The 22,445-nt window shown below is 41.0% G+C and overlaps 1 protein-coding gene across 1 annotated transcript in view; it reads right to left on the bottom strand.

Annotated features, from left to right (window-relative positions):
• bsnb (bassoon (presynaptic cytomatrix protein) b) overlaps positions 1 to 22,445 on the bottom strand; it is a 63,055-nt gene that overhangs the window by 33,154 nt on the left and 7,456 nt on the right. The window contains exons 2-4 of the mRNA XM_041958361.1: positions 21,492 to 21,882; positions 6,061 to 6,252; positions 5,314 to 5,904 (exon numbers count right to left, since the gene is read on the bottom strand). Coding sequence (XP_041814295.1) covers positions 5,314 to 5,904; positions 6,061 to 6,252; positions 21,492 to 21,882 — 1,174 coding nt within the window. The remainder of the gene's footprint in view (positions 1 to 5,313; positions 5,905 to 6,060; positions 6,253 to 21,491; positions 21,883 to 22,445) is intronic.

Below are 22,445 nucleotides of genomic sequence, written 5' to 3'. Positions count from 1 at the left end.
AAAAATAGAAATTCATAGAATTTCCATCACAAATTTCTATAATTGAAGATATGGATTTAATTAGTGTGTATCTCCCAGTAGCTGTTGGATATAAGCGATTCTCAGCTGAGTCAACAGCTTCAAAATCATGCATCGTTTTTAAAGGGTAAAGTTTATGCTACACTACGCCTTATCTGCGACTTCTCATTATCAACATTTCATCATGTGCTAAGTGAGCCAATATATAGTTACAGCAGACAGTGTTACAGCCTGTTAAAAGGTCTTTCTTTGCACAGAGTCTGACTGTAATTGCTTTGTCACAGCTGAGCATATTACAGAATGAGACTGTGTGTACCCTTGTGTGTGTGCATATATGTGTGTCCATGGGTGTCTATGGTGACATAATGAGTAGGTAAATAGCAGACAGAATGTAAAATAATGAGTAATTTGGAGGAAAATATGTCGACGTAAACAAGCTATTTAAACTCTGGCCTTATTTCAGCTCTGTATTGTTTCTAGCAGACCAAATCTTTGTGACCAAGGACCAGAGCCAGGATAGACCACAGCTGAACTTTGCTTTGACACATTACCAGGATACGCTGATATTCAACTGAAGTTTGTCTCATCCACCTTAATATTCTGCAGGAAGACAGAGTCTTATTCAGAAGATAAACAGGCATGTTTAGGCTGAAGAGGCAGGTGTGTAAATGCAGAAATAAAACTGTGCTAAGTTGTCATAAGAGTTAAAGAATATGTTTGATGTGAGAGACCCAAATATGTGTTCCACAAGAGTAAGCAGACTTTTTTGTAAGTTAAAAGTATTTGATTCGCTAACAAATCTGATTAATCTCAAAGGCAACCTGCTCCTGATACTCAGCCTCGTACAGACACACGTCCACAGTACAACCGACATACACCAACACACATATATTCCTCACTCACACACATACATACACAAAGGCATCGACACACACTGACCTTATGTGACATGAGGAATCAAACGCAGCTCTCTCACTGCTCCACACTGCATGAACTATTTATAATGTTCTCCCTCAGTGAATTATTGATGAGCTATGTTTTCTGTTTCTCTACACTTTTTCTACAGTTCTGTGAGAAATTCAGAGCTTTTACTAATGATCCACTCAGGGCCTCCGTCTCATTACAAACAGGGCACACTTCTGTAGCGTAATAATAGACACACAGAGTCAGATCAGTACGGCTGGCCAGTCGTGGGAACAAAATGTAAGACATATGGAAAAACTGGTGATGGAAGAATAATGTTATAGTGAGACTACTGGGAAGTGAAACATAATGCATTGTGTCAAACACACCTCCATCTGTATTTACAGTCAAGACAAAGCTAAGGCATGGCTGTGTCTACTTCAGAAGCATGCAGTAGCTCGTGCTGGTGGAAGGACAGAAAGAAAGACAGAGCGGTTCAGGAATTAGGATTGACAGGCAGTGTACTGTAAACCAGATTTAGCAGCTAGACACTCCAGTGAAAACATTTTAGGTTCTATTTACATCCAAACTCTGGGGAGATGACAATGACACATGGTTGGTTTTAATCTCCTTCAGAAGCATAATAGGGGAGGAAACAGTCCCAAAACAAGGACATCTTATTTACTCAGAGCCACACAAGACTTTCAGCGCTAATTGATGTGAAATATTGTGCAACGCAACAAACAGTTTGCTTCCTCTCACTCAATATCTCTCATTCTCACTGTCTCCCTCCCTCTCAATCTATCACCTCTTTCCCTTCCCTCCTCCTCCGTTCTTCCACTCACAGAGACGGTGACACTCATCTTCTCATCGCAGCATTAAAAAGGGGCTGACTGTTTTTTTTTATAACATCATACAGCTCAGCCTAATTTGTTCTGAATGAATTATGCATTGTGTCACTCATGGGGTGACAGAAAATGTATTTTCATGAATATTTTCCAGCATTTTTGTGATTTTCACAAGCTACAGATCATTTTTTAAAATCCTCCCTAAGTACTGTCACAGACAATTTCATTACGGGAAGTCTATTAAAAGTGATGGTTTGGGTAGTAAAGGCTGTGAAAACTTTATATTCAATAATTTGAGACTTAAATTAATTAGCAATTTAATGTTGGTCAATTTGTAGAAATTTGTTTTATGTATTTACCTTTTCCACAGTGCAGTATTTTCTTGTACGTATTAAAAAGAAGCCGTGATTACTTCCCTGAAAAAGTCCAAGTTGAATACTTTTTATAGCCACAATAGTTTAACCATCTGTTGTTGTTGTTTTTTAATTACTTTAATTACTCTGGCACATAATTGCAATTCATTTGCAGTTTCTCCCCATTTCCACTGTCACATAGTGGAAGCTTCTCCACGGCTCTCAACATCGCAGAAGGACTACGTTTCCTGCAAAATGTTTATTATTGCGGCTGGAAAAACAGTCAACTTTTGGATACATGGAGACGTATAATCCATTCAGTTGCAAAGTTGTTACAGTGCATGCTACATGACCTATTCGTACCAATTTCACACCTGTTCCTGTCTGCCTCTCACTGTCTCTATTCACTCTGTCCAATATAGCACTTAGGCTGCCAACCAATGAATGCCCCTTGTCTCACCCTCCCCTATGGCGACCATGAAAAACGCAAAAGGCACTCTCTAGAGCCAGTGTTTAATTTGTCCACTCTGGGCTACTGTGGGCTACTGTGGCGGTGCAACATGGCAGACTCAATGGAAGAGGACCTCCTCTCTGTAGATATGAAGAGCTCAGTCTAAGGCAATGAAAACACAGCTATTCTTATTTTCAGGTGATTATAAGCTCATGAAAACATTCGAACAACTATGAATATTATATTACATTTCTGCTAAATCCTATTCTATGTATTTATCTTTTTACTATCAGCAATACCAAGAAAATACCAAATCCAATTACATGATCCTATACCAACAAGTGTTGTCCGTGTAGCCAAAGTCTGGCATATCTTAATCCTCAAATGTGTAACTGAGCCGTTGAACGGTTGTACTGGGTGACATGCTCATTCATTAACATGATCATGGGCACTGTAATTTATTGTTATTCAATCCTACATACATTGTCATGCTTTTATAAATACTTAGGAGAGCAGCTCAGACTTTTTCTACCATGGCCCCCTTCAGAAGCCGAAAATAGTCAATCCTTATCAATCATTATCAATGACGGGGAAGCAACTAATAAAAGAGGATCCAAGTTCAATTTTAGTGAAATGCTTGTTTACATTCCCTACATAAATCATCATCATAAATCATTTGTTGAACTTAGTTTCACTCCATATTTTTCTCCTGGTCATCCACGCCACCCTGCAGTGGCTCTGTGCCCCTGAGTCTGAGAACCACTACAACAACTCTGCATTTAAAAATAGTCCCAAACAAAAACATCACTTACTTCTGTTTGAGTTACATTTGCTAAAAGGAAATTATTTAGCCTTTTGAAAAAAATGAAAGGACACATTCATGACCTGTTTTTAAATTTATATCTCCAGTAAGAACTAATGGGCTTCAGGCTGAGAGCAACAGATAGGGCAGAGAATTCAGAATGTGTTGAAATGGAAAGAAATGGACAGACATAATGTTTGTTTTGGTCTTTTCATGGGATCCGTTGATAAAAACAAAAATGTAATAACTAGCTAGCCTTGTCCTTGAATGAATTTCATTTAATTGGTAAGCAGCTGTCATTCCCCAGTTGTTCAGCCACTCAGCACAGATTAAACTCAAAGGGCCTCTTAGTCTATCATCCAGATTGATCTACTCAATCAGACCAGAACAGTGACATGAGTGATATGAGCAAATAGTGCACCTACGGGCTTTGCAACCACACCCCTATGAGAACTGGGAGCAGTGACTACAATTTTGCCTGCGACACACAGGAAAAGAGGCGAAAAGCAGATGCAGAGAAACAGAAGAGTTTGGAGAGATTAGGAGAGGATGAGCAGGAAGAATGTGCCAAACAGGCTGAGGAAATCAAGCTGAGAAACTTAGATTCAAAGTACAAAGCCTCACACCATGTCCAAATGGTTCTCACCCACTCTGGAGATAGCAACCTGCCAGCTCACATGGAATGACAACAAAAACTGTTCACAGGTTTGGAAAGAATGCACTTTATGCTGGATTGAGTTGCAGACTGTCGCCAGCAGAGGAGAAACACAACACACCTAATAACAGGAGTCCCTCATGAAAACAGAGCAACAGCAGTCTGAAAGTTTTTGTATACTCTCAGCATCTTAGCAGCCAAGCATGAAAGGGATGCCTGACAAACAAATTATCTCGCTGTTTCCATAGCGATCTATGAATGGCCTGTGCTAGTGCCTGTGACAACCAGATGCCTGGGAAGACAAGGCTGGCCCATAAAAAGCCAGCGCTCTGCAGAAAGCCTGTTATTACTGCTATCATTCAATTGGACTTGATTTGCATAATTAAACTCTGTTATTGCCTGGCTCTGGAAGCCACTGCAACTCCCTGTTCTTACCAACTGGATGAGGGAGGAGAAGGGGCCACTTAAGGGAGGAATATACCCTCAGCTGACCCCTGGATGTGACTAATCAATACTAAGATTATCCATTAAATTGAGTTTGATAAGGCTCTGTTTCCTGTAGATTGGTCATATATTTCTGTGCAGCTTCAGGGCAGTGCACACTGATGAGGTGAGTCACAGCCTGGACTTCACTCTGCTAACGACATGAAAGGCCCTGACAGAGCAGAACAGAGCAGGTCCTGACTGAGAAACAGAGAGAGAGAAAGAGAATGAGAGAGAGAGAGAGAGAGAGAGAGAGGGAGAAACAGAGAGAGAGAAAGAAAGAGAGAGAGAGAGAGAGAAGGTGAAACAGGAAGAGCTTCTTTCAGGCTTATATAAAGCATCGTGCATACTAGCTTATGAAACCCATGAATCGAAATATCAACCATTCTTGAGCATAAATGTTCTTTTGTGTGAGCTCTTTGCTTCAAATTTTTTTTTTTCTGTGTTAGAGAAGGAGAGCAAACAATAAAGGAGCATTCTTAAAAAAAAAAACTAAGAAACAATAGAACCAGTGAAGTGAACATGAAGAACCTCAGAGACGGGGGAGACAAAAGGCAAATGTTGGCCATTTGACAGCACCTGAAGCCAAATATGTGATTCATGCGCACAGGAACCCTCTGTAAAATGCTGTTATTTACTCCAAGACCAGACAACCACAAATGGATAAACTGCACTATGACGTAGCATTTTTCACAGAAACACATCAATAAATCATTTCATTTGGTAAATCCATTGTCTGGAAGTTGTTACGGACCAGTTGACATTTTGTTACAGCCAAACAGATCAAATCAGAGTCTTACCTCAACTATGTGTGGAGTTGGATTGAAGCCACACATGTTGCACACTTGGTGGTGGCACTGTGTGCAGGTGTTGTAGTTGGGTTGTTCTGCTGTGTTGCCAATGTTGAGACTTGTCTTGCAGAGAGGACAGCAAGCTTTAGATTTAGAGGAGTCTGGGGGAGTGGGCTGTTGTTGCTGCTGAACAGGGGCTCGAGGCCCTTGTTGCGCAGGTTGAGGTCCTGAGGGTTTACCTGCCCCGGGCCCTGGACCAGGAGGTCCTCCTGGTTTGGGGGCCGGTTTCGGGGGCTGTTGTTGGGGTTGAGTAGTCTCAGATATGAGAGTACTGGCTTGGTTAAGAAGAGAAGCACCAAAGCCAAACAACTTTCCAAAAGTCTGCTCTGGAGGTGGGGGCTGTCGTGAAGGGGAGCTCCCTGCACTGCGAGTCTGGTCCTGGCGGGGGTGGTGGGGTTGGTGGGCAGGAGAGCTGCGGGACAGGTCAGGTTGGGATGGGGCCTTGGCCATGCCTGGGAGAGGGACTGCCCCTAGAGGGAGCTTTGCTTGTTGCTGACCTGAGCCAGCTGGACCAGTCTGTTTGATAGAGCCAGGGGCTGGCTGGGCCTGTGCCGGATGGCCCTGCGCTGGATGGCCCTGCGGCGGATGGCCCTGCGCTGGATGGCCCTGCGGTGGATGGCCTTGCACTGGATGGGCCTGCGGCTGATGGGCCTGCGCTGGATGGCCCTGCGCTGGATGGGCCTGCGCCGGATGGGCCTGCCCTGTAGGCTGTGTCTGAGGAGGGGTCTGTGTCTGGGGTGCAGGCTGAGTCGAAGTATCAGGTTTAAGTTCTGGTTTGGCTGCATGAGAAGGAGAGTGTATCTGTTGCTGACTCTTGGAGCGTGGTGTGGTCATGTCCATCCCCAGCGCTCTCTGCATCTGACAGTTCAGACATAGCCATTCTTGAACCTGTGAGAGAAAAAGATAAAAAAACAAAACAATGACCAAAAACCACAATATCTAGTTTTCATCTTTCAGAACAGGAATGACTGTGGGAGTTACAGAAATAGTTTGACATACTGGTTAATATGTTTATTCATTTTTATGCCCTACACCAAGAAACCAAGACTGTTTCTTGGTGTCTAGCCTGGCTCTTCAGACAGAGCTAGGCTAGCTGTTTCCTCCAGTTTTCAGACTGCATGCTAAGCTAAGATAACCAGCTAATGTTGGTAGCTTCACATTTAGTGTACAAACACGACAATGCTATCAATTGTCTAATCTAACTCTGAACAAGACAGCACAAAAGCATTTTCTCCAAAACTAGACCTTTCATAAAAAGCTTTAACTGACACGGCTACTGTAAACAATAAGAAACATGAGTGAATAACTGATATAAGGCAACATATCTTTAAAAAAGATAAGTAAGTAAGTAACTTGTTTGTGGTGTTTGTATCTTCAGTCTGCATTGCCCTGGGATTCTTCTAGATGCTCCACTTTCTTTCCACTGTCCAAAGAGATGCATGTAATATGAACTAAAAACTGTAAATTGCCTATGGGTGTGAATGTGAACACGAGTGTGTTGGTCTGTTTATGTGACGGCCTGGCTGCCTTCCCTTCCCCTCATCCAATGCATGCTGGGATAGCCTCCAGCCCGCTTTGAATAAGGAAAAAAATTTGTGTATGGGAAATGATTGAATGAAAGAATAACTGTGAATGATGTATAATATCTAATTGAAGAAGGATTTAAGCATCCCTGTGCCTCCGCATGGGCATTTATTGGAAAACATCATTTACCCATAAACAAATGTGTGGGAAATAAATGTGACAGACGGGGTGAACTCTGGACGTCTTCAATAAATCATGGCTGCCCCTGATTTTGTATCTTCCCTCGCCTGTTTTCTGTGTGTTTCTTCTCTTTTTGTTTCTCTTGCAGTCCCTCTCATTACACAACATGTTCCTTTTCTCATTAAAATCCTCCCACCATTCTCCTTGTGTTTCTCCTGCTGTTGTCATTTCCTTTGTGTCTTTGCTTCCCCTGCCTTATTTCTTGTTCTCTTTCTGCTCCATATAGGCACATAAGAAGGTGAAAGTCAGAAAGAGGCCCTAGTGATGGCACATGGCCATACGTGGTAATTGGCATCCCGGTGCTTTGACAGCTGCCACACTATTGTAGCTGTCTTGGATTCGTGGTCATTACATAATGCCTTAATGCATTATAAATGCAGTCAGAGAAAGGTTGTGTGAGGGTTGGGGCTGGGTCGGTCTCAGGCACAAACAGCGAGGTGGGAGGCCTGGCTGCAAGCTTTTTCCTTTTTACCTTTGGGTAAAAATTCCCTTTCAGTCTGTAAAGGTGGACTCAAGAAGATTGTGGTTTGGCTTCAGCTGAGAGTTTTTAGGATTCTGAGAGCTGCCAAAGCCAGGACTGAAAATGCAGAAGGATCTCTTCACTTATGCTGAGGAATCACAAGTCTCTGCAAGCCTGTGGCCATAGGAGATTGAGTCACACACAACCTCACACACAACACTACTATGAAATAATGTGTATAATATGATGCTAATAAGATGACTGAATATTCTTATAAAGCCTGTATTTTGCAGTTTATTAGGACTGCTCAAACCGTTGCCTATGAAGTACAATTTAACACTACAATACGATTTAGACAACAACCAACAGTCTATTATACATATGTGATCCAAACTGTACAATGACTGCATACCAATGCTACTTTACCAGACTGTATTGGCGATGAACATCAAGTGCAGTCACTGGTCCTTAAATATGTTCGGCTTTAGTAATTGTGATTTTATGCTGATTAAATGCTGAATCGTGCTCATGTTATAACTAGCAATTGTGGTAATACTTCTTTTTTAGTATAGTATAGTATAACATAGTATTGTTCCGTATATTATCTATTAAAAGCAGTGTTACCACATTTTATACAAGTTTAGCTACAGTAGTATGACTCACTGAACCTGAAGTGTAGTATTGCTCCAAATATTGCAAAGCGCTGACTCACTGCTGTGCTTTGACTTTTACTTGAACAAGAAGCTCTGCTAGAACAGTAACTTAACCCCAGCTGATAACATCTAATTTATCTGTAGCATATATAAATACACTGAACTGCCACTTTGTTACACTTCATTATTCATTAATAATTATTCGCCTTTTGAATCACTGAGAAACTCAAGATGTGGGTAGTGATTCAGAAGTCTGGAACCAGGATAATTGTGCTGGTCTCAAGTGGTAAAAGTTCTTGATGAAAATTATAGAAATGTACTTGATGTGTTCAGTCTGCCCTGACATTACCATTATGTGTGGCTAAAAGTGCAACAGAGCACATGTCAGACCACATGGGTACAGTCAAGCTGGACCCAGACCTTTGAATCACCACCTACATCCCTGACCTGTAGAGCATTTCTAAAAGATCTGGTGTTGTGCTCACTGACGGCTGTTTCATCTGGTTAGAGAAATAATCGACCAGTTGGGGAGAGAAGCAGAAAATAGCTTTGTGATGCAGCTCTTCAAGAAGCACTTTCCAAATTTTATTGGACTGAATGGATCAAATTCTGATTATACAAAGAGTAGTTTCAGGGCTGTGATGCTCAGAAAAATGTCTTCAATATTTCACAACTGTTGGTTTTTGTCATGATTGTGTATGGGGAGAGCGGATTTTTGGACCAGCGTGTGTCTTGTGTTCCTGCAATAACAAGTGTGGCCACTCCGCCAAAATCGCCTCACTACCCAGCAGTGTTTGCGGGGGGCTTGCTGTTAACAGTAACATGACGCGCCAGAGAACCATCTGTGAAGTAGTCCATGGAAACTATTTGGAAAAGAGCAGGCACTTTCAAAAAATACTTAGCAAAGATGGGATTGGATGACCCAACTTTCTATTCAACCAGTCAGAAGAACGAACCGTATGATTTAGTAGGAGTGCGAAAGGAGAGTGAAGACATCTTTGCAACGGAGAAAGTCCTTCAGTGCTGTTCTTTGCTCCTCTTTCAATTAAGAAATACTCTCCAGGTCTGATATAACTGATTCTGCAGCAGCATCTACGCTAAAGAACAGTCGCGCTGCCATCACACCTAAACCACACCCGCCTGTCGCTGCCAGTTGTTCCTCATAGGACGATGGCTGCTCTGTTCATTTCTCACCTTGCTGCAGTGATGTACAGGTGTTCTCATCGACACACTGTTGACATCACTGTTGGGTGTAACTTAACAGGTGGAGATGGAGTACACCTCTGACCACACCCAAGAGTGGGAGTGGGGAAAACAACAGCCTGCTGTTCAGTCACTCTTTGATGTCACGGTAACACAAATTAATGATATAACTGAGATATTATTTTCTTTTACATACTCTCTAATGTAAGCATCCTGATATTTTTATTCAAAATTTGCACCATCCACAGCTTTAAAGTGATGCACTCTATTTGCCTTACAGTATTTCTCAGTGTGTCTCAAAGTCATTGAGTCGGTCAGTCATTCAGTAAGTCAGTACAGAGTAAGTCACCGGCTCAGCAGCATCTTAGCCTTGTGCTTGGGTCCCAGCCAGTCCTCAGTATAAGCAGTGACAAGCCTGTGGTTTTCACTGTCAGTCAGAGTAAGTGAGAAGACGAGAGCAGAGGTGAACCCTGGGGACAGTCAGAGTAACATGGACAGTGAAATAAGCCAACACTGGAGCAACACGACACCATCCAGCATGGGACGCTTCATCCAATCAGAGTCACAAACAGGAACTTCTCTTTCCATCATTTTTATTGTCCTTGTTTTGTTTTGTTTTTTTCTTTTCAAATTACAGTTAGTATAATCACATTAAGCCCATTGGGAAAAAACAAACTGGAAAAACAAAGAAAGCAGCTGCAGGGAGGGCAAGCAGCTATTTATCAATTTCATCGTGTGTCTGCTTGCCTCCGCCTCATCTCTCCCTCTCATTCCTCTCTGCGTCCCCCTTGTTATGAGGCAATCATGTGGATCTTTATGAAATCTGATCTGTATCAGCAAAAAACAAGTGCACTGCACACTCTGTCTCCTGCCCTCCTTCTCTATCAGTTCTCTGTTGCCACCCTCCATCTTGTTCTCCTTCACCCATCTTTATTCCTCCCTCTTATCTGCGTCTCTCACATCACATCACTCCCTCTAACTCTCTTCCTCCATCTCCATCTCAAGTATACATTTTTGATGGCTCTCATCCGGCCTTTCTTTCATACACAGCTAGCTTTGTGAGGTGTGTGTGTTTGAATGATATATTACACGTCAAAGGTCATGAGCCGGGACCAGAGCCCACAGTTCTGCAAGAACACTGCCAACAGGATGCTCGAGCACCATGGTTTCATGGAGAACGATGACTTGCTGCCAGAAATAGAACCTTTTAGCAGCAAGGGCCCACAGAGACTTGGATATGGATCAAATAATGAGAGCAAAGCATCCTTGGCAAACACACAAACACACACACAAACACACATATTTACATTTTGAATTTTATGCTTATTTGGGTAACATCTGATACTATTAATCTCATCAACAAGGGCTCCAACTAACGATTAATTTTAATTAACCATTAATTTGGGGGTTCTTTTCTTAATTGATTAATTGCATGGTATGTAAAAGTTACGATTATCACAATCACAACTTCCTAATGTCCAACCTAGCGTCTTCAGATGTCTTCTTTTGTCCAACCCACAGTTCAAAACCTAAAGATATTCAGATGACTGTCACATATTTGCCAGATTAGCTCTTCATTGTTCTTTCCGTACTCATGTGTGTGAGAAGCATGAACGACTGTCCTGGCTAACTGTGGAGGCTGAACTGAAATCACGCCTTCCGTTGAACATGTCATATGGAATAATAAACCTCACTTTTTCTGTGAAAAACTAGTACATGCCAGTTTCTGTCATGGGCATAGGACACAACAAGTGAGTACCGGTGAGCTGGTGGTACCAAATCCTCGTACAAATTAGGAAACGAGAACTGTTCTTTGTAGAGCTTCTTCAGCCTGGAACATGCGTCCTAACATCAAATCAGTCGTATGTAAAGTTTCTTTCAAGAAGACAGTTTTTTGAAAAAAAGTGCTATTCCGCTGTCATTTGAAGTGAAAATACACCACAACGTCCATTTAGTAGCTGTTCTGGTGCGTTCAATCATATCTCATATCTTCATCAGCAAATGGAACTTGTCTGGTTATTGGGGACTGGACAACTGGACGAACCCATGTGCTCATGAAGATCATGTGAAATGATCCAAAGCGACTCATCAGCTACTCAACGGTCCTTGTGGTGAGATTATTTTCTCACCTGTCCAGGGTCAAGACTGAACCTTGAACCCTTGTCATGAGTTCATTAAATCTGATGCATTTCGAGAGTTTTGCTGTTCAAACGTATAACGCAACCAAAACATCAAAATATTTTCAATACATACCCTAGGACATTCTGACTCGTCACAGGAGGGAGGCACAGGTGTACATAATAAAATTAAGGATGCTGAATTTCATTTAGCGGCTTCAGTTTCAGGGTCCTGGTATGTGCAAGTCGCACACTGTCATGTCTTGCTGGGACACCTGAGCAGAGCAGAGTCGTCGTTAATGTTATTAGTGACATCTGTGCTCTTTCCAAGGCAAATTGTCGACTGTGAAAAAGGCCTGTTACTAGTAGCACTAATCATATTAGCAGCATATTTAAGAGCATTTTAGTGTTAATACTTGAATATATTTATGGTTGGTTACATTTTGAATGCAGGCATTTGAGCCCTAATAGAGTATTTTTTTCTCTGTGATATTGATTTTTTTACTTAAACGGCCACACAGTCTGACCAAATACTGTACATTTTAGGGATATCTACAAGGTTTGAGTTACAGATAGAAAATAATTGTGTGTAGAAACGTCAGAAGCATCAGAAAACACCATTAACTCATATGTAGCTAAGAGTCACTCCACGTATTACAATAAAAGTAAATAAATTAAATTCATTGCAGACTCCAATCCTGTGAAGGATTTGAGTATTTTTGCAGCCTAAACAACATCCCTTTGACCACAGAATAATCCCCTAACTTACAAGTGTGAAGAGGAGAAGAAAAAGCAATAACAGCTAAGGGGAGAGCTAGAAGGGATTTTTGCTCCACAAACAAACACATGCACACACACACGCACTCACACATGTTAAAAAGATGTAACACTGCACACACCACACAGGTGCACAAAGTTTCCCACTTCTTCTTCTCCGGTTTGCGTTTGTTGACAGGTGTGAGACATCGTGCACTCCATCATTCCCCAGGAAATGCGCTCAGAGGCAGAACCAAACTTCAACCAAACAAGAATGCAGGCAAAGAAAAAAGCTCCTTCTCGGAGATCACAATGCGGTATCACCATGCAGTACGTACAGCAGCTGAGCACTGCAGTTTGGGGATCAGGATGCTTGGAATGCAGCGGTTTATCAATTCCTTGCAAATTGGGGCGAAAGAAATTGAGATTCATCCCAATGCCTCTCTCTTTCCCTCCCCCTGTCTCCTTCTCTCAATTTGTCTCTTTCTGCCTCTGCTTAACTCACATCCAGTCAGTCCTAAAAACAACTACACTACACTAAGTACATAAAACACAACTGCTTTACTCCTGGTCAAGAAATTAAGAAATTATGAGTGGTTGTAGAGGAAATCACTGTTATATTTCTATTCATGCTGCTCATTGAATCTTTCTCACCAGGTGCTCTGGTGCAGTGTCAGGCACAGCAGGGGGCCATGGTGTTACTAAGGATTCTGGAAAGTAGTGCAGCGTGGTGAATAACAATATATCTTGTTATATAATGCAGGAGATGGACACAAGGTAATGAACACCTGTACAGTATAATGCAAATGAATGCAATGCTGTATCCCTGCAAAAGATATGCTGCCAGCTTTGTGCAGCTCATAATATCCAATTTTTGTTGAGACGGTGTCACAGATGTTCAAGGCTGCGTTTTGTGCTGTTGCTGTTATTGCTGGACAGTGTAGCTATCACTGGATAATAGACAACAAAATAGTAATATACACCAACACAATTTCTGAACATTAGCAAAACCATGGCTGTCTGACACAGTCTCAATAACAAAAAATGCATTCATGTGCTTTAAGAGAGTCGTATTACAGATAAAGGTACTTGCCAAATGTTTTGTGTTTGATTGCATTGCGATTGTGCATGCACTTTGGTTAACCAATTCTATAGGATATTTTGTGGTATAAGCAGCTATATACATATACAGTATATAAAATACGCAATTCTCAAACTGAAGAAAATGTTGTATAGTACAGTCCTAATATGTGAACAGAGACAGTAGGAAGCCTAAAAATTGAATGTTAAGAAAATAGCCTGTCTGACTTAAAAGAATAAAGAAAGTACTGCCAGAATAAAAACACACAGGCAAATCACATCACTACATCTCACAAGGTGTAATCGGGATGCTGCTGAGCTGACACACAAATAATGTGTGTCATTTACAGTTTGGTTAACTTATGATTTGCATACGTACAAACTGGAAAATAACCATATCGTCACCAGAGAGTTTTGAACGCATGTATTCTGTCTTTTACTGTATTACAGTAGGTAGGTTAGGAAAATGGACTAGCACAGCCCAGCTGACTACAGTGGGTTGGGACTTTAAATGCAGTGAGTTATGGTGTAATAATTAAACCGATGTCCCAGATTTAGTGTCTGGCAGTTCTCATTGCAAAATATTTTGGTATATGCAAAATTCAGCATGTAGTGTCTCAGCTGGATTCCTGACCCAGTTCACACTGTTTGTCCACTTAAAGCCCCAGTCTGTGGCGACAGTCTGGTGCACTTATAGACTGGGGCTTGAAGTTACAAGAGTGTGAGACACTGTCACCAAAACACTGACATTTTCTACATGATTCAGTAAATTAAACATGTTTAGTGAGAGGTTTCCTATCTCCCATTTATGTGAACAGATTTACAAATGGGAGATTACTAAAACATTTTAGGGACACATTCTGAACACATGTGTATTGTTGTACTGTTCAGTAAGTTCTAAGAAAATCTCTACAATAAATTTTAGGTGTCAACAAAGACTGTTCAGGCAATGAATGTGTTCATGTTTTTTAGATGATCAAACCTTTTAATCTGAATTCTAGCATATTTGTGTTATATCTGTTTAATAACTATCTAATGATTATGTGCATCCTATGTGTCAGTGCCATTTACACCGTATCATATGTGTAATAGGGAAAACAGCTTTAATTCGGTCTCAGCAAAAGACACACACAGGCAGGCTGAGTGCTACTTTCTTGTTGGCTGGAAAACAAGGATAAAACTCTGGTTCTCTTTGTCCTCACAAATAATTAAACGGCTAATTTTCCTGCAAAACTTTTGATGACCAGCAGTTGAATTATTCGATTTCCATTCAGAATATATTCAGTCATCCATTCTTCACCGTCTTCCAGCACAAACTATGCAGGAGCCAGACAGACACCTCTCTCTGCATTCATTTTTACATACATCACCCATGACCACACACGCCAACCAATCATTCGACTAGAACTCATGTGAAGCTGAAGCCAATATTAGTGACAGATCCACATAACAACCTCATTGTCTTCCACTTTGCCGGATCTAAATGCCATTGAATCTCTTGTGCCACATAATGCAAAGTTAGAGGGGGATTAGAGATGCCTGATGCTAAATATTTGAATTAATTTGAGGGGATTAGGAACCAGGCTCCGGCTCCCTCGAGGTACAGTATAATGGACTTATCCTTCAATGATATGACCGCATCATCTTAGTTCATATTTATTTTAATTTATTTTTCACTTCGCTATTAGACGTAGAAGCATTCCAAGAAGAATGACACCATGGATGATGCTTGAATCTGAAAGTGGTCACTTATACAAACAATATGGATGATACACGACAACTCAGGGAGCTCTCTTGAACCCTTGAAGGGTCTAGAAGTAATCACAAGTTATAGTTCAAACTGAGATCAATACTGTACCTGAGACACTCACAACCTACAAAGTTGCCTTCAAGTACACTTTGAAGAAAATAACAGAATGTTTTCTGATGACACTATGGGCAGCATGTTCTCCCAGGTTGGTGTTACTGCAGCAGCTTGAGAAAATCAATTTTGGGCCTTGGGATTAGAAACTGGGCAACATGAAAGTCCAAGTGAAGTCAGCTGCAGCGCCCCTGTCTCTCACTGAGAAACTTAGTGGTATCTTACTGCCGAACATGTGCAGGGACTTTTTGCAGAAGGAGCGGGCTGAAACATTCGACTGACTGACCAACAGGGTGACTCATACTATTGGCTAGTCATGGCTAAAAACCCTCTTTTACAAAGGTAGTGCTGGTGGAAAACTATTTATGGGCTACACTCTAAATTTACCCATGAAGGACAACCTTAAAGCAGCAATAGCTGAGTTTTTCAAACACTTGGGGGTAGTTGAACAAGCTGTAAACACAACACTGGCATTACATTGCCGTTCAAAAGTTTTAGCACTTTAACACAAACTTGCTGTGGTGCCGTGTTTCTGGCCACCCGACAGATGTCAGTCGAAAATTCACTATGCCTTTAGCCTTGTTTTGGTCTCCATCAGCTCCTGAGGTAAATATAGGGCTCTTTAGTTGCTAAATGCTCCACTATGTTCATCAGCTAGTCTCTACCATTGCTGGGCAGGCAGTACAGAGGGCTTATCTGAGGTTTTATGCTCATAACAGCTGCCTGCTGCAACTGGAAATGTGAAGGCTGAAGGAAAACTTTAAAGTCATGGGTCATTAAACCAAAACAATGAGCTGAAAGTTACCAAAATTCTCTGTAGAGCTGAAGGGAACTTGTTCATAATTCCATGTAGACTCATTGCTACGAGTGTCCCCTTTGGACACCCAGCGTCGATCTAAAATTATTGAGTAAAGCAGCTTTAAATTAACAAATAATTAATTAATACATTTCCAGTCCCTTCTAATGAAATATTAAATTTTGAGATCTTTGTTGGAAATTTTCAATGTAAATTGTTGTGTTTTGGAGTCAAAACAGATGCCACATTGTTTGAATGGGCTGCTAAATCTAATCTGGTGCAACTGTCAACTGCGGCCACCTACCTGATGTATTTTGATGGAGGAGGAGGAGGAGATATATAGAGTGCCTCTGCAGAGTCTTTTGTGTGGGAGCATTTGTTAAAACTGTTCCGCAGCTTGCGGGATTGTTGGTTAAAAGAGAAAGAGGCAGTTCCAAGGCGCTCTTCAAACAAGAGCGTTAAAAAGTCATTGTTTCATGACGCGTTCAAAGAACGTTTCAAATCCATCTCCAGAGTATTTTGGCAATTTGATGCCTTCATCGTGGAGAAGCGCACGAAGCTGCAGAGAGAAGGCTTTCTTTTCAAAAGTGCCCCAGAATTATTTTTTGATTTATTTCTATATTTTGTATTTTTGTATTGCAGCGCTTGGAGCTGCAGCGTTGCATAGTGTTAGTATGAACACTGACTATTATAGTTAATTTATGATGATGCTTTTCTCTCCCGCTCTGTCTCCCCCTGTTTCCATGCAGCTTTCTCACACAGCTCTCTCCCTCTTTCTTTCTCAGGACCGGGCCATCGTTGCAGACAGAAGGAGGGTAGGGACTATAAATAGATATTGGACCAATTATAAAGCAGATGTTCCCCTGTATGATGGTGGGAGAACACTGTCGCGCAGGAGGGGGTCTGTGGTACTTTCACTATCTCTCTGAGCTCTTGTTCTCTGTTGTTTTACGCTCCATCTTTGAGTTTCTCTCTGACTGTCACTTCTCTGGCTTCTCCTTCCCTCTTTTATCACTTTTTTAATCATACACCTTCTCCATTACTATTTTTTTCTTAGAAACACCAAGCAATGTTTTTTTGTTCTTGCTGTTAACTACGTCAAAACATGATTACATGCGCACACTTACATAGGGGCTCACGTGTATGATTGCTCACATGTTCTCAGTCAGCCTTTCTAAATAAACCTCGCTGTCTCAGCTTGACTGACAGCCTTGTAACAGACTGTGGCATATAACATCCATTTGTTGCTCAGTGTTTCCGTCTCTCTAAATTGCATTCCATCACCAGGTTGTTTAACACAGCTCCGACTGGTATTTCAACAATTGTTATCATTTCTCAAACAGTCCTGCATGAACTGCAAGCCCTTTTAACAATTGCTCAGTGGTGGTAAGAAAAATTGTTTTTTGACAAATTAGAATTCAAAGCCAACGTATCCTGTAATTTGGACCAGGAGCAATTCTAATTAAAGATATCATTCATTCATATTCATTCATTTCTCACTAATCAAAATGTTAATACTTGATATCAACAATTGATTTTTTACTAGTGGAAATGTTCATTGTAGATACCTGTAACTTCAGTACAACTAGTCAGACTTATATTCAAACTCAGATATCTTTTAATTCAATTTGGATGTGTTCAGATTCCATGAGGACATATCCATAATGCCATTTTGACTGATTGTAATTCTAATTAAAACCATCTACAGTTCAGTTCTCACTAAAGGAAATGTAAATACCTACAATTGTTGTTACATTGCAGATATCACAAATGGAATTCTCAATATCTAAGATTCCACTTGGCCACTAAATGTCCTTGTTGATATCGTCAATAACGTACATACATATGCAAAATGAAGATGGTAATTTGGGCTATATATGTGAAATAAATATGGTAATCCATTAGCATGTGTTGAATATTCATGAGGCACAAAACCTATTTAAGCGCTTTGTGGTACTTTGCTGATATGACGACCACATACCCGAAATTGTTATTAGAATATTGGATTATATTGGAAATGCAATTGTTGATATCTGAAATGCGAAACTACACTTCCACTAGTCACAATCCTTTTTCAGCGTGGAACTTCAGTTGTAGATACCTGTAATCATTATTCTTACCAGTGAAAGAGGAATGACTGGTTTCTATAATGAATTCAAAGATATCTGTTAATCAGTTTTGACTGGTCAAAACGTAATTTCTACATGCGAAAATCTATTTGTAACACGTCCACATTGTTTTACGGGTATCTTTAATTTACATTTTAACTACATGACATTTTGACACATCAAAATATAATTACCACTCGAGAAAACTAACTCACCACTAGTCAGCCCTGCTGATTAAATGTTAAAACTCAGTCTGAGAAATTCAACTGATAAGGCAACTTCTTTCTACATGTGAAAAAAACTGCTCTAATTTATACGTCTGATTCCGGGATGGAGATACCATTTGGGACTTTGTGGTGAATAAGCATAATCTAAGATATCCAAATATGGAATCGCCCTCGGTTATCAACACTTTAATCAGCACTGCCATCTTTCTGTAATTTGAGGGGAAATCCTCTTCGACAACAGATTTTGCTCATATTATCTGTATAATCTGGGACAGTTCAATCAGTGTCTGTCAACTATTTGCAAACAGAAACACATCTCTTACAAAGCAGACTGAGCTTGTGTTGTAATCAAGAGAGAATCCCAGAACTGCAATACATGAGACACTGTTTTTAATACTTTTCTGTCAAAGCACCAGATGTGTAGTACAAACAAAAACAAGTATAATAATCCTGAAAGTTTTACCACAAGTATAACAATACCATTTCCTGCTTAAGAGGAACTTTTTTTTAGCATGGCTACCCTTTTCTCCGGGTCTGTCCTGGACATCACTGTTATCGCAGTTCCACGCATCTCCATCTTCAACATTATCGTCACCTTGATCGGCAACAACATGGCCGTCATCAGTTTCACTGATGAGCGATATGGCTGTGTTAGATCTGCAGCAGCAAGGCAAAAGCCCAATCCATGCTAAGTAGGTTAGGGGGGTAAATCTTCAGGTCTCCAGAGGCTGAGCGCTTTTTCCCTCTGTGTCTCTCTCCCTGTCAGCATCTGACAAGCTCACCAAGGTTGAGCTGAAAAATACCCATAACATCCACCTCCGCAGTCCTCTTTACTGCCATGCTCTCCTTCACTCCCTGCCACGATCTATTCTTTACTGTCTGTCTTCCGCTTTGCTCCACGCATTTCTTTTTAGTCCTTCAATCTACCACGACCTCCTCACCACAACTTCTGCAGAATCTCCCTTCTCATGCACACAAATATGCACTCATGCAAGTAATATATTTCCATGTACACATCTAGGGTTCAAAAACTAAACATTTTACTCCTAAATCCTGGTATTTATTCAGCCTACAGTTGATAGCCTGTAGGCCTGCTTAACTGACAGTGCATCTTGGCTGCAATTTGCAACATGACTCACTGGAGTTGACGTGAAACTTTGTGACAGATGACACAGCCACACTTGACTCACAGTAACAGCGAAGCATAGCCTAATTCAAATTAGGCAAGTGATTTATTTTAGGATGAAGGCAATAGGCTTTCTCAGCTACCTGTTAACTGTGATGACTGTTTAGATGCATATGAATGATTGTGAGTGATGGGGAGATGTGCCGGGCTGCATTCAGTGGTATTATAAAAAGCTTTGTTTGGGAGAGGCTCTGGGCATGATTTGAATGCTCACGAGTGCCTGTCAGAGAGGGTGGATATAACTTTGTTCAAGCCTGATTCCAAAAAGGCTGGGACTCTGCGTACAGCATAAATAAAACAGAATGTGATCATTTGCTAATCCTGTTAGGATTATATATACTCAATTGCAAACAGTACAAACACATTATATCTAATGGTTTACCTCATCCGCTTCATTGATTTTTATAAATATCTGCTTATTCTGAATTTGATGCACCAACACATTTCAAACAAGTTGGTACAGGAGCAACCGAAGACTGGGAAAGATGTGGAACGCTCCAAAAACACCTGTTTGGAACATTCTACAGGTAAACAGGCTGATTGGTAACAGGTGATAGTATCATGATTGGGCATGAAAGGAGCATCCTGGAAAGGCTCATTTATTCACAAGCAAGGATGGAGCAAGGTTTACCACTTTGTGAACACATGATTGTATAAAGGAGATTAATACATGGGCTCAGGAACACTTTGTTAAATCCTTGTTGGTAAAGTTTGTAACTGCATTTAGCTTTTACACAGCGCTCCAGCTTTTTTGGAATCAGGGTTGTACATTTACTTTGTAACATCAGTTATAAAGGAATGTACCGCTTGCTCAAGATAAGGGCCTAACATCCATCATTGCTAATAGGAAGTGACCAACATGTTACCGGGCACTTCAGCTCAGAATTGTGTGATAACGCTGGTTTTTGGGGAGGAAAGATCATGAGCCCATCAGATCATTAAACACTTCATCACTACAGGCAAACAGTGGCACGAACTAGGACGTTCACAGCTCTCAACCAGCACGCAACCGATTCACATCCTTACTCAGTTTCACTCAATTGGTGCCATCCGGCCTGTGAGCCGGTCACAGCCAACTTGATAACAATAGTCATCACCAACATTACTCACAAATGCCAATGAGAATAAATTAACACAGGACAAATTAAAGCAAAATGATGCATTTGAATCATCAAAAAATGTGCACTCACTGTAAGAGACCTGTTTATATACTTTATCAAGACACTGCATATATCAGGTATGCACTCTGTTACATGAAACCACCACCCTCACCGCCACCCACTATGGATGCTATGAATGGATAGAGCTATTATACAGATGGGAGGAAAAGAAATGGATATGCTGAAAAATTAAACACGATATGTATACTGCACCAAGCAGTCAATATATGTAACTTATATATGTTTATACTGTATATGTAGCTTCATATTGGGGAAATTAAGTTACACTGAACCTATTTTAAAGTAGGATTTGTCAGCCTGATCACAATTACAAGGACATCTGTGGACAGGTTTGTAAAATATTTAGATTTTATTACGTTTCATTCAGAAAACCCTGTGCTTGGTAAGTCAGCGTCATACAACCAGCCCATTCCCTCTCTCCTCTTAAGCCTTCGGGCAGTCTATAAAATCATATGCCTGAATTCATTCTAAATCTGTTTGTGCAGTCAATTGCACAAAAAAATCTCTCTTTTTTTTACAGTTTTAGCAGTATTTAGATGTTTTTGTTTTCCATGTGAATGCACTACAACAGATGCTGACTGTGTTTGTAACTCCGTGCAGAGTGACAGCAGCGATTTCATATGCATACCATCTATGCTATGTATATGCATTAGGTTGGTCGTTGTGAAGATGACTGTGAAACAACGAAAAAAGTACAACGCTGCATTATCGTTGCAGATGAGCATCACTGCCTACCTCTGTGAGGTGAGGGTTGGGGTTGAAGCCACACTGGTTGCACACCATGCAGCAGCACTGCGTGCAGGTGTTGAAGTTCGGCTTGTCATCCCCGGTGCCCATCAGGTCGGTGGTTTTGCAGACGGGGCACAGTTTGCTGCTGGGCATGGGTGCAATTTGTGGCACAGAGTAAGGGGAGGTGGGGACGCTGCCTCGGTCCGGGGACACAGAGGGGGACCTCCCAGTCCTGCTGCTACCCACATCCACCTGCAGACTCTTCCTGGCCACATGACCCTGGCCCTGTTCTCCTTGAGGTGCGGCATGCTTAGGGGTGTCGTGGGAGGCCAATCTGTCCCCTGTCCCAGGACCACTCTGGACTCCTGCTTTAGGTCCTGGGTCTGACGGAGGTGGTCTGGCAGAGATGATAAAGAGAACACAAAGGTGGATATTAGACCTGGGTCCTGATTTAGAACTTTAACTGATTGAAATGAAATGAATTGAATTGAAATAAACGAAAAGATGATCTATAAACTAAACACTTTTGCGTTCAAGCATGTCCAAATTGTTATTATATATTGTAAATGTGAATTTTATATATAGTTCTTGTAAGTTTTTTCTACAATTGTAACATATGTTCATTTATTTTTTTTACATACATTTGTAATTTGTTATTTTTGCATTCTCACCTCTGTTTTTGTAACGCTGGCCTTTTGGCACAATATTAATCAGTATGCCACACTACATTTCACTGCACCTATTGTTTGTGTACGTGGAAAAATAAAACCTTTGAATCCTGCTCACTCTTTCTTATTCTTACACAAACACACACAAACAAACACACCTAGTGGAAAATCACTGCAGCCCATGGCAGTCCCTTAATCACAGATGTGAACACATTTCACTGATGTCACCACAAACTTTCCATTCTTTACACATTGATTCAATCCCATCAATAAGTCTTTTGTCAGTCACTGT

This window comes from Chelmon rostratus, chromosome 2, assembly GCF_017976325.1.
Source record: "Chelmon rostratus isolate fCheRos1 chromosome 2, fCheRos1.pri, whole genome shotgun sequence".
Taxonomy (NCBI): domain Eukaryota; kingdom Metazoa; phylum Chordata; class Actinopteri; order Chaetodontiformes; family Chaetodontidae; genus Chelmon; species Chelmon rostratus.
Note: the sequence above shows the minus strand (reverse complement) of the source record. Positions and strands in the feature narration are given on the sequence as shown.